At 47.3% G+C, this 14,917-nt stretch overlaps 1 protein-coding gene across 9 annotated transcripts in view; it reads right to left on the reverse strand.

Moving 5' to 3' along the window:
* Nucleotides 1-14,917, reverse strand: part of LOC147609401 (arginine biosynthesis protein ArgJ family) — a 146,434-nt gene that overhangs the window by 14,133 nt on the left and 117,384 nt on the right. For all 9 annotated transcript variants that reach the window (XR_015264225.1, XR_015264223.1, XR_015264224.1 and 6 more), the window contains 3 exons: nucleotides 9,367-9,436; nucleotides 9,182-9,262; nucleotides 8,995-9,081 (listed from right to left, as the gene is read on the reverse strand). Coding sequence is in view for 5 of the 9 variants with exons in the window: in XM_086787467.1 (XP_086643593.1) it covers nucleotides 8,995-9,081; nucleotides 9,182-9,262; nucleotides 9,367-9,436 (238 nt within the window). In the remaining 4 variants the exon portion in view is untranslated. The remainder of the gene's footprint in view (nucleotides 1-8,994; nucleotides 9,082-9,181; nucleotides 9,263-9,366; nucleotides 9,437-14,917) is intronic.

Here is a 14,917-nt window from a genome sequence, read left to right on the forward strand (position 1 = left end):
CATAGATACTCGCACACAAAATACCATGTTCATAAAGGATTAAAAAACCATGTTCATGGCCCCTCACACACGAAATAATTGAACTGGAGAATCTTATCAAAGAAATGTAGAATAATTTCTCAACTCCCATGTGATGCTGTCTCTGAAGAGAGCATAAGATCACTCTCTCTCTCTCTTGAGTGCAGAGGATCCACAGAGGTCATTAGCAAAGCTCACACAGATCCTGACAGAGGCTTTACATACAGCTGCGGCAACGGCCTTCCCACACACGCAGCCCACAGTACGACCACGTCCTGGGAGCTTGCCCCAGAATAGTTGGTATGATGATGACTGTAGGGAGCTCAGAGCCCAGCTACAGAGAGAGGTGGCCACAGGTGTTACTACATATAGACAGTCACGCATCATCTTCCGATGCCTCATTCGGCGGAAGAAGAGAGCATTCTTAGATCGGATAGAGAGAGACATGTATCAGCTGTTTTTGAGTCAGGATTCTGGGGAGGCCTGGAGATTTCTTAAAGAGCACCCCCCGCCTCCGGCCATTACCTCTCCAGATACATGGGGCGAGTATGCAGCCTCCCTCTACACAGTACCAGAGCAGCCACCACTACCGAACCCTCCAGGGCCTTGTCCACCTTCTTCACAGCAGAGATGGTGAGGAGGGCCATCAACAGATTGCATACAAGGAGGGCACAGGATCATGAGGGCATTGTAGCCGAGCATTTCATACATGCTAGAGATATGATTGCAGACTTGCTAGCTCTCATGTTTAATAGAGCCATGTGTGAGGGGTTTCCTGGGACTTGGAGTACTTCTACGATTGTGCCGGTACTCAAGTCTGGAGATCCGAGCCTGCCGACTAACTACCGCACCATTATGATTGGTCACTCGCTGGCCAAGCTATATGCCTCTATTCTTGAGTAGGAGTTGAGCAGATGGGCACAGAGACAAGGGGTCCGAGCTCAGGGACAAGCCGGTTTCAGGAGGAGATTCTCTACTTTGGATCATATCTTTACCCTCAGGGCTATCATTGAGGAGGGCAGAGCACATGGGAGGAGGATCTACTATGGCTTTGAGGATTTCCGCAAGGCCTTTGACACAGTGCCCAGAGCTAGACTGATGCGCAGGTTACAAGACTTGGGGGTTCCATGTGAGCTCATTTGGGGTATTATGGCACTTTATGAGACAGTAGTTGGGCAGGTGCGGACTTCAGAGGGTCTCTCCCAGCCAGTACACTCCACTATAGGGGTGAAACAGGGCTGCCCGCTCTCTCCGACTCTATTTGGACTATACATTGATGAGATCTCTGATTATATTGGGACACGAGGGGACAGAGGAGCCCAGTTGGCTGGCACTTGGATACCTCTGCTCTTATATGCTGATGATATTGTGCTTATAGCAGACTCACGAGAGGGTATGCAGAGGCACTTGGATACTTTACATGCTTATGCACAGGATAGTGGGCTCTCAATTAACCTTGGTAAGACCAAGGTTATGGTGTTTAACACTACAGCTCAGTGGGTCTGGAGATCAGCGCTTATTTTCACATATGGGCAGGAGACAGTGGAGTATGTTGACTCATACACATATCTTGGAGTGGTGTTCACTGGGCCCACATTTTCCATGAGGGGGGCAGCAGAGGCCAGAATGACTAGAGGATATGCAGCACTAGGAGGTCTAGAGAGGATGTGCTCACAGGTACAGTTTCAGGAGCCACGCACTAAGCTGTGGCTTTTTGACACGCTGGTCACATCGGCTACGCTATATGGAGTACAGATATGGGCGCCAAGCCTAGATCGTCACAGTCGATCAGGACGCACATACGATGGATGGAGATCGATGGAGAGACCACTTGTGTCCATGATCTCCAGGATGATTCGGGCTAAGGCCTCGGTACCCCATGAGATTATCCGAGCTGAGATGGGAGCGCCACCGATCGTAGTCGAGGCTCTTGCCAGATCAGTGTCCTTCATTAATAGCACCTGGGAGCTTCCTCGACACCGGTATGCACGACTTGCTTTAGAGTCCTCTCATCAGCTAGCCATGGAGGGAGACACTTCATGTTGGTATGCGCAGATAGCATCCTGGTTTGAGCTCCATGGGTTCAGTTTAGATAGACTTCCACCCTTGTAGTACTCTCTGGAGGCACCCTCTCACCTTGACACATTCTGAGATTAGTAGAGTCATCAGACAGGACCTCATTCAGTTGGACACTAGGAGGACATGGCTAGAGCCCTCACAGGAGTTGGGAAGATGAAGATGGCTTTCTATAGAGACCATCTTCTCTGCACCACTGAGGATGGCTTAACACTTAGACCGAGCTACATGGATACCCATCTATCTCATGGATTGAGGTGCGCTATTGGGCAGATCCGCACCTCTTCACATCAGTTAGAGATAGAGACAGGCAGATTTAGAGGCATACCTCCACGGGACACGATTTGTTGGATAGAGCCAAAGACAGAGGAGCACTACATCTGTTGCTGCACAGCATATTATGAGATTCGAGGGTGCTACCATTGCCTTTTCAGAGAGGGATTTGGACCACTGGCTAGAGTCATGGACTATTGTGACCAGCGATGCTTGGGTTTTTCTCTCTTGGAGATCCGTAGGCTCAGAGAGTCCATTATCAGCTGCAGACGCCCGACTGGCAGGGAGTCCACACAGAGACAGATTACTGACTTCTTCAGAGGGACTACCCAGGTGGACACACAGCCGACAGCCCAGCAATGGGCACCCCGTGGGACTCTAGTTGAGAGAGCTATCCAGTTGGGCAGATCCAGACCCCCGAGGGCTCGCGGATCCTCACATCGGAGATGGTGCCTACACCAGAGGATTCAGAGCATCATTGCAAGGCATCGGACTCGCCTGACCAGGCATCTCACTATGGCAGATATCCAAGCCACGGCAGAGACCCATGCTAGAGCTCCTAGGATGATTACCACTCCAGCCATATACTGTTGTACTCACTGTCACTTTTGTACTCCCCCATATTCATGTATTCATGTATCCATGTACTCATGTACCCCATTTTGACTAGTAGCATTAGCTTCCCACTCTCCCTAGTTGCTGCTTGCTCCCTACTGATGTATTGTAGGGCTAGATACTTACCTTCAGTTCTTTCTTTTCTTTTCCAGACAGTGTATCAGATGTCACATCAACATGGTTGTAACTTTGGTCTCATAGGTCACTTTGGCCTTTTGAAGACGTTAATATAACATTTCATTTCATTTCATTTCTCACCTGATTTGTGCTGGATGCAGTAATAGCAACAAAAACATGTTTTTGTTGCATGTGCCATGTCTATGGCATGGCTATGTAGAAAGCCCACATGTGTAATACAGAACATGTGTGGGCTATGTAGTAATAGAACATGTGTGGGCTTGCTCCATGGCCATGCAGTGCAAAAGCCAACCTAACATGCTTCATTTCGACGATTACACAAACCAAATAGCACACAGGTTACACAAACCAGCGAATCGACGCTTCAGAAATTGTGCAGCAAACAACTATAAAAATCCTTTGAAATCTCCTATAACGCTCAAGGAAAATCTGAAGGAATTTCAAAAAGAACTATGGTCTACCTCGACGAAGCATGTGGGGGCTTCTGCTTGCAAGGCATGTTCGATGAGCTTTGGGCGCACCGTACGATGGAGATAAAGAGGAGCTAGGGCAGCAAATTTTGTTTAATAAAAAAACCCACTACAAAATTTGCAAGTTCATTGTTAAGCTTTTGTTTGAACTTTTTTAAAAGCCTTTTGAAATTTTTAGAAAAGCCTTTTGAAAAGCTTTTTAAGGCTTTCTGATAGTGTTTTAAAGCTTTTAATAGCTTCTTGAAAGGCTTTTTAAAGGTTTTTGAAAAGTGTTTTTAATGCATACATAAATATATTGTTTTGTTATTTTTCGAAGCTCTATTTTTTATAGCTTGTTAAAAGCTTTTTTGTTGAAGAGTTTTTTTATAAGTTTTATTTAAAGCTCATATAAATATATATATATATATATATATATATATATATATATATATATATATATATCTGTGATCATATATATTTAAAAAAAACACAATAAAATATTGGCTTCTCATTATTTGGTTGCTCATGTATGATTTTTGAGAGTTTGCTTCTTTCGTATCAACTTTCCTTTGTCAATGAATATCTTCTCCCTTGTTTTTCGGGATGATCTAAATGTAATCACATGTGGAGGAGATGCCTATAAAATTTATTGCCAATAATGACAAATGGTGAGGTCATTACACCATCCCTTTGTTTACACACACAGACAAATAAACACACATTCACATAAATCCACTCCCTCACACACACGTAGCCATATGCACACATACATATAAACTGATACGCACACACACACACACACAAATAACCATGCTTACACATTTATCTGATTCCACTCAACATACTCACATACACTTTAAGACCCAAAAAAAAAATAATGCCAGATAAATTTTTGGGGCGTGAGTGCACGGAGCATTATACCGACTCGTCCAATGTACTGTGTCCCAAAACGGGTTGAACAACCAACTTTTTTGTGTGAATTGGTATATATGTGTCACTTAGAAAATATATTTCATAATCAATTGCATTGAATACAGGCGGTTGTTATTATTGATGATCAATTATTTAATATCATTCTGTATTACGATTTTTTGGCACGATAAATTCGAATATTGTTGTGTGGTGTCCTTTCATACCTAATATCGGGGGAAAAGCCCAAAGGGAGAAAAGTGCCCTTGGTTAGCCCATGTTCACATGTGGCACTACTCATAGCATATGTGGCATAACTCATAGCATATATGACATGTCCAGAATCTGAGAGAGCAGGCCTAGGGATAGCCTCCCTGTTTACTCCGTGAAATAGACCGGGTAACTATGGATCCTTCTCCAATGGTGACTCCTTTGGCCCGAAGATAGGCTTTAGCAACTTCAATTCCTTCGGCTTCAGTGGCTCGATCCTTGATGAAATCTTCAAACATTCGAGCCCTTCTTGGTCTTGTTCTTTCTTGGCTCTCCAAGAAGGAACACTACTCATAGCATATGTGGCATAACTCATAGCATATATGACATGTCCTGAATCCGAGAGAGCGGGCCTAGGGATAGCCTCCTTGTTTACTCCGTGAAATAGACCGAGTAACTCTGGATCCTTCTCCAATGGTGACTCCTTTGGCCCAAAGACAGGCTTTAGCAACTTCAATTCCTTCGGCTTCGGTGGCTCGATCCTTGATGAAATCTTCACACATTCGAGCCCTTCTTGGTCTTGTTCCTTCTTGGCTCTCCAAGCTAGAAACTCTTCTTCTTGAAGATACAGTCTGAACTTTTTAAAATCTTGATATTCTGTTGATGTCATGGCCACAGTCTCATGAGAGATAGATTGGCGGCCTTGGTTCCCTTCTAGAAGTTCTATGTTGGCTTCATAGTTGTTCCCTTCTTGAGGCCCTTGGTCTCCCTCAACTCTAGACATGGCTCTGTCACGCCAAGAAAGATTTCTTCAAGAGAAATCCTTGCTTTGATACCATTCTAAGCCCAGCGGGGCGTGCACTGATAGATTCAACCACGTGTCCAAGAGAGATAGAGAGAGAGAGAGAAGGGGGAGAAAGAAAGAAAGAAAGAAAGATTTTATTAACGTCTTCCAAAAGACCGAACTCGGCCTATGAGACAAATCGGAGTACCTGAGAAGGGGGAGAAATGAAATGAAATGAAATGTTATATTAACGTCTTCAAAAGGCCATAATGACCTATGAGACCAAAAGTTACATCATGGTGGATCTGATACAATGTCTGGATTAAAAAAACCCAGAAAATGAAAAACAAAGATGATACTACTGGCACCTAGAAAATGAAACTGGAACTGGAAGGTACACTATGGAGGTACCTCCATCTCATAATATGTGCCGCATCGGACACTGGTGGATCTCCTCAATATCCTCTGTGGTCAGCACCCTGACTGGGTGTCCCGCAACAGGCCCCTCTCCCTTTTCAGGAATTTATTTCAGGAACAATCCACGGGCTCTTCCAAACTAGGACCAATACAACAAATGAAAACAATATCAAACAAGAGTGCCAATGTCTAGGTTGGGGTCGAGGCACAAGATCTCTAATGCCGAGCTCACCACGAGGATGACCCACAAGTGTCGCACCGGGCTAGTACCAATATCCAATATCTGAATCAAGTTTGATGCTCTCAGATTCCCACAAGTGTCTCAACACCATAACCAGACAAAGAGAATCTCAAAAGGTATACTCCAAAGTGGTAGATGTAGGGTTGGACATGAATCAACTCAGGACGACAGCTCTTCCCTCAAGTCGGCGCAGAGGCGGCAATAGGAGGCGAAGTAGAGGCTGAGTTTAGCTGATGGCAGAGAGGCTGCTTACATAGAGATACAGAGGCAACAGTAGGAGGCGGAACAGACAGCTCAGGGCAGCGCAGTGGGCACTACAGCAGGCACTCTAAGGCGGCAGCGGCAACGGAAACAAATCAAAAAGTGGCGGAGACAGGCTCTGGGCGGCGAGCTTTAGACGGCGGAGGCACATTCTAGGCAACGGCATCAGGCGGCTCTAGGGCGGTGGCGCCATTGGTGGTTTAGCTTGGTAGAGGCAGCACTGCAGCCAGGACAGAGGCTGAGGGTGGAGAGGGAGATTTTGATGATGAGGATGATGATCAAGCCTTCAAAGATGGCTCTCCAAAATTTTATGATTCTCCAAGAGGGTGCAAGCTTCTCATATACTTGAAAAGGGGTCCTTGCTTTTGCCTTGCTTTGCTTTCGCTTTATCTAGTTGCTTTTTCTTTTTCTCATTTAAATATTCATAATAGCTAAAGTTCTTGATTTGTGCTCTGTAGCTTTAGGGCCTTGCTTTTTGGCCTTGGAGTTGCTTTTTGGAAAAGTGGCTTGTAGCTTTTTGATCCAGTTCGATGTCCTCTTTCCAATGGTGCCCTCAGCTTTTGGTCAACATAGTTTGACTTTTTGCTTTTTATTGCTTTTTGACCAATACTCATGTTTTGTCTAATGCCAGCTTTAGGAACCATGTTCCCATGTATCCATCAATCTATTCAAGTGTCCGAGCATGAGTTCCATCATGTGAGAAGAGCTCCAAGGGCCAAATAGTTACATCTCACCCGTGAACTCCACATGCAAACCTTGCATAGCAATAGAAGACACTGACACCAAGTTCTTCTTTATGCATGGTACATAAAGCACATCTTTCATTTGATTTTGCTTGCCATTAGCAAGCACGAAATGCCTTTTACACAGTACGAAGTGTCATGCACATGAGACAAACTCCTTTGTTCCTTTGTAGAGGGAGGAAGATCTGTAACCTGTCCATCTCCAACCCTTTGTGCAGCTATTCTCTAAGTGGGCGTGTATCGTCACTTGACACGATAACCCAAAGCCCTTTGGCTACCGACACATTATGAATCATAAAACTCCACAAGTAGTTGGTTCCGTCCAACTTATCCTCTTGGGTTAACACCCCACATACATCATGTGCATGTGCCATCACTGTTCAACAATGCAAATAGCCCACTGCAAACACAAGTGCTAGAGCAAGAATCTCCAACACGGATCTTTGTGCCTGCAAGAGTACTGAACTGTAGTACAAAAGCTCAAATGCACTGTATCAAAAATATAGCTGATGACTTCAAGAGCACCCTTTTTGTCGATGCACCATGACCCGTAAGAAGCCACCTCTTTGTAGTGCCCACGAGCCGCCTATGAAGTATTGTAGTGTGCCTGTGTCGCCTGGTTGCTGCTCTATTGCAGTGCCAAACTCCCCCTGTGGAGTACTAAAGTCTGCCAGCTGCCGTCCCTCAAAGAATCTGAGTATTCCTATGTATGAACAAGATCCTGATCTGGACTACTGGTAATCCCTTCCTCTACTCCTAGTGAGCTGGCTCGGACTTGCTAAGAAGACCCTCCAAGAAGTGCCCACCTCGTAGTTATCACGAAGCTCTGCAACTGTTGGAAGTCTTGCTGCTGGCAGCAATCTCAGATCTGGGAAGAGGCGGGCACTGCAGAGGCGGAAGTGGGCATGTACGTGGCAGCAGCGGAAAGCTCAGCGCTAGTGCCGCCGACAGGCTGGGCGGCAGTGGTGCGCCCTCCAGTGGCACTGCCCAAAAATATGGGCATCGCCGCCACTCGCTGGGGCGAGTGGCAGCGATGGGGCGGGTGCACCTTTGTGTGGGTGGCGACGGGCTCTGTGTGAGCAGCTTTGATGACAGCAGCTAAAGATGGCTCTGATACCAAATGTTAGCTTGTATGGCTATGAAGAGCTTGCTGCAGGTGGAGACGACACACACAAAAGTAGAACACAGAACTTGACGAGCACAGAGAGAGCTTAGAGTTGGCGGTGGAAACTCACATGTCAGTATGTGTGAAAGAAAGTTTCATTAAGAAAGTTTCATTAACTAAAGTAAAAGCCCCTAAATCAAAGGCCCAAAGGGGGTCCAACCATAATTACCATGTGTTCCTATAAAGGTGTAAGTGACTCTAAGGTTTAAAACCCACTCAAACTAAAATGCTCTAAGGCATAGTGTGCCTAGCACTAATACCTCCTAACTCCTACATACAATTCCACTACAAATGTGCATATCTCTTACGAGGATGATATGTAAAGGCCTAAGTGTTTGGTGAATTTAACCAGCCAACTTCAGAGTAGACAATTCCAAGCCTAACATTGTCATATTCAACAATTTTAGACTGAAAGCTCTCACAGTAGAATGTATCAAGAGTTGAAAGAGAACTATTGGAAGGTTCCACATTGAAGGTTACAGAATGGTTGTATGTGATTTGAAAAAAAAAATAAGAATTTATAAGAAATGTGTCATTTTATAGGGCAAGGTTCTCGTGTAAGGGCTTTTATAAGTACCCTTTCAATGCACATGATATATGTATCTATCCTTTTCTTAGAAAAAGGGAAAGAAATCGCATGGACAAGACACATAGGAAGGAGCTGATACTTTTAGCAATAGGAGGTAATGACTGACCGTTATTTGATTGAAACTCCGTCCAACTGCTGTTTGCACCATTGACCGCCAAACATCAACCGCCACCCGAGCATCACAAGTTACAACCTTTTATGGAGACAAAAAGAGTTATATGTAGTCTAATCATCAAAATCTGGGCCTTACATTGACAAACTCATATCTTCAAAAGAATAAAAAAGAATCATACCCCGAGCATGGTGGCCATATTTGGATGGATCATACCAGAACCTTTGGCCATCCCCCCAAGTCTCACGTTTGTGCCTCCAACCTTCATAACATTACAGAGACTTTAGAGGCATAAGGATGCCAAATATGAGAAGGAACAAATATACACAACAAATATACACCACTTATTGGATAACATTGTCATACCATGGTCTCCACAGCAACACTTTTACTCACGAGGTCAGTTGTAGTTATTGCAACAGCAGCTGCATTTGCACTGTCACATAATAGAGTAAGCTTTAGTGCATGTAAATCATATGCAACTGTTCTCTTCTGACACTGTACTTTCCCTCTTGATAGGCTTCTGAACTTTCCAGCTGCATTTCACACAGAAAGAGCTCGGACTACTACTGCTCATTTGCTCAGGGATGAAATAGTCGCCTTCTTGCTGGAGAGTAGAGAATCTCAGAGCTTTGCTTACTACTGAGAGCGAGCTCTTGTTTGGGCTCCAAGCCTCACTGGTTCCATCACTCAGAAAGTCGCCTTCAGCTGCTGCTCTGTTGTGCCCAGCAAACCCATCAAAGAGATGCTTTCAGGATGCACTGATTTGCTACAAGGAGACCATGACAGAGAGCCTCCTTGCTGCGGTGAGTTAGCTCATTCCACTGAGTAGGAGTTACAGTCCGCTGAGTTGACTTGGAGCAGCTCCACACAGGAGGATGAATGGTGCTTCAATGCTCTTGCATGCACTCCCTCTCACACAGATGTCTCTCTCTTCCACACTCTCATTCACACAGACTGCTTTCTCACCTCTCTCTCACACTCACTTCACTCCTCTCACAAGCTTGAAACGAAAGGTCCATCTCCAGTTTTTGCGTCTCGTTCACTTGAGGCCAGGCCGGTGTCTCATGTGAAGAGGCCAGTATTCTGCTGACATGGACGGGAGCCAGACTGGTGCCACCCGTGTATGACCTGGACTGTGTTCGACCCATGTGATTGTCACGCCATGGAAGAGCCAGTATTCGTGCCGTGTTTTTGCCTATGGGACTGTCACACCATAGGGAAACTCGTGCCTAGAACTGTGTCTTACCTATGGGACTGTCACTCCATAGGAAGACCAGGTTTTTATGTTTTACGTCGTGCCAGTTTTGTGCCGACACATATTTTGTACTTGTTCCATGAACGGGAGATATGTCCATGTTACTATTTGCACATGCACACATGATTTGCATGTTTGAAACTGTTTTCGCATGACATGTATTTTTGTGTTTGCCAACTTGACGTGTTACTTACTGAGCGGGGACGCCTGCCAGTGAGTCGTGAAGTCTGTTCTGTATTCTGACGAGTTTTGGTGCATGTGAACAGGTGGTAAGTATATGGCACATGTTATTTAAATATTTTATATTCTAACCCTTTGTTTTATAAGGTTAAATGTTCACATTCACTTAAAAGAGGGCACCCCCTTTGGGCACCCACTCAGGGGCCAAGGTGGGGAGCCCCACTTAAGTGTGTGTGGGGGTGGGTGCATGGTCACCTACCCACACTGGTCACCCACATGCAAGCGTGGAAATCACTATAGTGTAACCCCACTTTAATTTTATAAAAAAAACGACCACCTTTGGTAGTACATCCATCGGCGACCATCTCTGCGTTGATTTGTTGGCTGACGGCTGCGCTAATCCTCCAAGCGGCGACTGTGCTCTCTGCACTGCAAGTAAGCGCAACTCTCATCCAAGTGATTGGCTGCTACTCCTTGCAGGCTGCGCTGCCTCCTCTTGCAGGCAACTGCGTGCGTGTGTGTGTGTGTCCTCTCCCTTCATAACAGGCTGTGCATGCTCTTCTACTGGCGGCTGTATATGCTACGGGTGGCTGCGCATACTCTTCTACAGGCGCCTACCCCATCTCCTCTCCTACAGGTGGGCTGCGCAAGTTGCAGCCAGGCGTAGCTGAACTGCACACCCAGCAGGCTGCCCTCTCTGCGCCAGTTATCTCAGACGGCTGTGTATGGCTACACACAACCAGGCGGCTGGGGTCTATATAAGTGGCTGAATTTTCTGCACTACAAGCAACACAGGCTGCAGACGACTTCTACAAACAGACCACGCCTCTGCTCTTCCACAGTCGGCTGCTCCTCTACGCCATGTCCAGCTCCAGGCGACTCTGTGTGTATTCTTACAGTCAGGCGGCTACATCCTTGGTATCCTCCACTAATAACTGCACACATGGGTATTGGACTTCCCTCTGCCATCCACAAGTAAGTGAATTTTCAGATTTAAATAAAGTACTTTGTGTTAAATCTGATAAGGGATTCATCCCCCACGGTAACACCCGTTCGGTGCCGGGTAGCCCAAGCTCTATTGGAGAACCTCGGTCCAAAGGTGCTGAGATCGGGAGAGCCAGGCGTTAGTACGAGAGCGCTTGTTTGTGCGTGGTCTCGTAACACCAGTGAGGCGCTCTCCGCGGAGTCCAGTGAAAGCACAGGACCGTAGAGACTGGACCACGCTAGTGGTCGTTCTGCTTCGAGTATCTACTTCGAACGTCGACTTCAAGCCTATTTGTTTGGTACTGTTTTCATATGTACATGGACATCATCTGGTTCTTGGAACCCATGGAGCATTGTATTTGTTAAATACTCCCAATAAATATATCATATATTGAGGGGGGGGTCGGCCCGTTCCGGCCCCAGTGCTGGTGTCCAACTTTCCATTTCATTTCATTTCGAATTCAAGTTGTATTAAGTTGTTCATTTCAAATTGTGGTTCTAAAGTTGTGCTATTAAGCGTGTGGGTGTCCAACGGAGTCTTCCCACTTGACGGGATCGGTTTCAGAAATGCTCACAGTTCTCACATAGAAGCTCTCTCTCTTTCACTCTCCCTCACATAGAAGGACGTGGCAATGGAGCTCTACCTCTCTCACTCAAAATGCCACTTAATGAATGAAGATTTGAAGAGACCCTTATGCCCAAGATTTTGCAGAAATCTCACAAAGATTAATATCCCTCAGACACTCTCCAAAGTGCCATTCAATGGTGAATGAATAGATGCAAAACAGTCCGCATAATGGTGGGCAGATTCGCAGCCGTTCGGATGGGGACTATTCTCCATCCAAGCCGCTTGCGAAGGCCCGCCGTACGGCTGAGACAGCATCCACCTCAGCAGGGCATCCATGAGGATCATCTCATGGAATGTACAGGGCCTTGGCGGAGCACACTTTATACGCTATCGAGGTTGCTTGAGGCAGGAGCTTCAGAGATGCCTGGTTGGTGGCAGCATTGACATTTTGATGATGCAGGAGCACCACTTGGGTGAGAGCAGGATCCGGAGATATGGTTCGGTGATGCCTGGTAGATGGGACACTTTTTGGTCTGCAGGGTTTGGTCCTTTGGGTGGACAGGGAGGAGTATGCATGGTTATTGCAGATGTATGGCGGCAGGCCATTGTGGATCGAGGGATCATTGTGCCTGGTAGAGCACAGTATGTCATTCTGAGGATGCATGATGAGCTATTGGGTGTGCTCAACATCTATGCGCCCAATCATGCTAGTGCCAGAGCAGAGTTTTGGACTCAGGTTACAGATGCATTGCCAGAGGCCGCACATTGGTGTGTTGGGGGAGACTTCAACATGCTTGAGGACCCGGCAGATAGGGTGGGAGGCAGTCATGTTACAGTGCACGGCACGGAGCTTGCAGCTTGGGACCGGTTTTGCATGTCACTGAGGATCACTGATGCATGGCAGCATGGGGCTTTCTCCCGGTCTCAGGACAGTCTTAGTTTCTCTCGGTCGGATCGCCGGCAGGGAGGGACTAATCTATCTCGGATTGATCGCTTTTATGTGGGCGATTGGTTAGGGGAGCGAGGGGGCTCCGTCGGCATTCTTGCTGGCACCTCATTTTCAGATCATGCGCCAGTTATATTGACATTGGAGGAGGGGACACGGGAGCCCAGCTTGCAGTTGAGGATCCCAGAGAGGGTACTTGCAGATCCCAGTCTCGCTGAGGACATTGAGAGGATCTGGCATGATAGTCAGTGCTCTGACCAGGATGCAGCGGGCCAGTGCGCCCAGGGACTCATTGATCTTAGCTCTTTTCTACACGCTGCAGCTTTGACACGACTGGGAGAGATTCGCGAGCGGGAGCAACGGCTGAGACGCAGCCTTGCTTCGCTACAGTGCCTTCAGGAGCAGCAGCCTGCATGTGAGTGGGTGGCGTCCCAGCTGAGCCAGGCACGCCAGGAGGTTAGAGAGGTAGAGGAGCAGAGACATGAGTTTTACTATCGTCGTCAGGCCTCTCAGTGGACGCAGCTTGGTGATAGAGTGACTGGGGAGTTTTTTGAGATCACTGGACCCGTCATGCGCGAGCAAGGGTTCGCCAGCTTGGTAGACCGGATGGATCGATAGCTACTGAGCTCGGGGAGATCAGAGCCATTGCCACTGCTTTTTATAGTGACTTGCTTTCAGCGAAGCCAGCCACTGAGGATCGAGATGTATGCAGACAGACTGTGTGGGCCCATGTGCAGAGGAGGGTCACAGACCATATGCGCACAGTTCTAGGTGCGCCTCTGTCAGAGATTGAGCTTGCCGAGGCCTTGAGGGTCCTGCCGCGACATAGTTGCCCAGGGGAGGACGGACTGACGCTGGCCTTTTTTATGCGCTATTGGGACCTTTTGGGGCCAGGCCTCCGCAGGGGCTTTCAGCATGTTTTGGACACTGGGGCGATGCCGCAGAGCTTCTCAGAGGGCTTGATCTATCTTATCCCCAAGGGGGAGGGAGTATCGGATGACATTCGGCATTGGAGGCCTATTACGATCCTCAATACTGTCTACAAGGTCTTAGCAAAGGCCTTGAGTTTGAGGATCCAGCCCTTCCTGGGGGAGTTGATTCATGCTACTCAGACAGGATTTGTCAAGGAGCGCAGTATCCTTGACAACATCTCTACTTTCTGGGAGGCGACGGCCCGAGCTAGGTTTCTTGGCGAGGACTTGGTCGTGATGCTTCTCGATTTTGAGAAGGCATACGATAGAGTTGATTGGGGATTCTTAGAGGGCACTATGCTACGCCTGGGCTTTGAGCCAGGATGGATCAGAGGGGTGGCAGCTTTGTATTCCACAGCTCGCAGCCAGGTGCTGATTGCAGGAGGTCGGGGGCCGAGTTTTGAGCTGACCAGATCAGTCCGTCAGGGGTGTCCTCTCGCCCCTTTCCTTTTTCTCTTCTTTGCGGAGGCTATGAGTATGTATTTGACGGCAGAGGAGGTTGGTTTGAGAGGACTTCAGCTCCCAGTCCGGGGGGAGGATTTGCTTGATGTTGAGTTTGCAGACGACACGGGCTTATTTTTGCATGGCCAAGAGGCCAATCTTATTCGGGCAGAGCAGTCGCTCCAGGTTTTTAGTGCAGCTTCGGGAGCATTGATCAACTGGCGCAAGACAGTGGCCTTTTGGATCAGTAGTGCTCCCACTCCGGCATGGAGCCCGGACCCCGGTTTTAGATGGATTCCTCCAGGCACAGCAGTGCGGTATTTGGGATGCCAGATTGGCCTCGATTTGTCACCTGAGCAGCAGATTGCCCCGCTTCTTCTGAGCATTCGGAAGAAGCTATTGTATTGGAGTACAGCTCGACTATCCTTGGCTGGGAGGGTGGTGGTGGCAAATCAGGTGCTGTTAGCGACTATGTGGTACATTACGTCTTGCTGGATTTTCTCGAGCTCTTGCATCAGCCAGGTACAGAGGCTGATCAGGAACTTTCTGTGGTCTGGGCGGGACGGTCA

The sequence above is a fragment of the Cibotium barometz genome, chromosome 51, assembly GCF_041138505.1.
Source record: "Cibotium barometz isolate CiBa-2024 chromosome 51, ASM4113850v1, whole genome shotgun sequence".
Classification (NCBI taxonomy): Eukaryota; Viridiplantae; Streptophyta; class Polypodiopsida; order Cyatheales; family Cibotiaceae; genus Cibotium; species Cibotium barometz.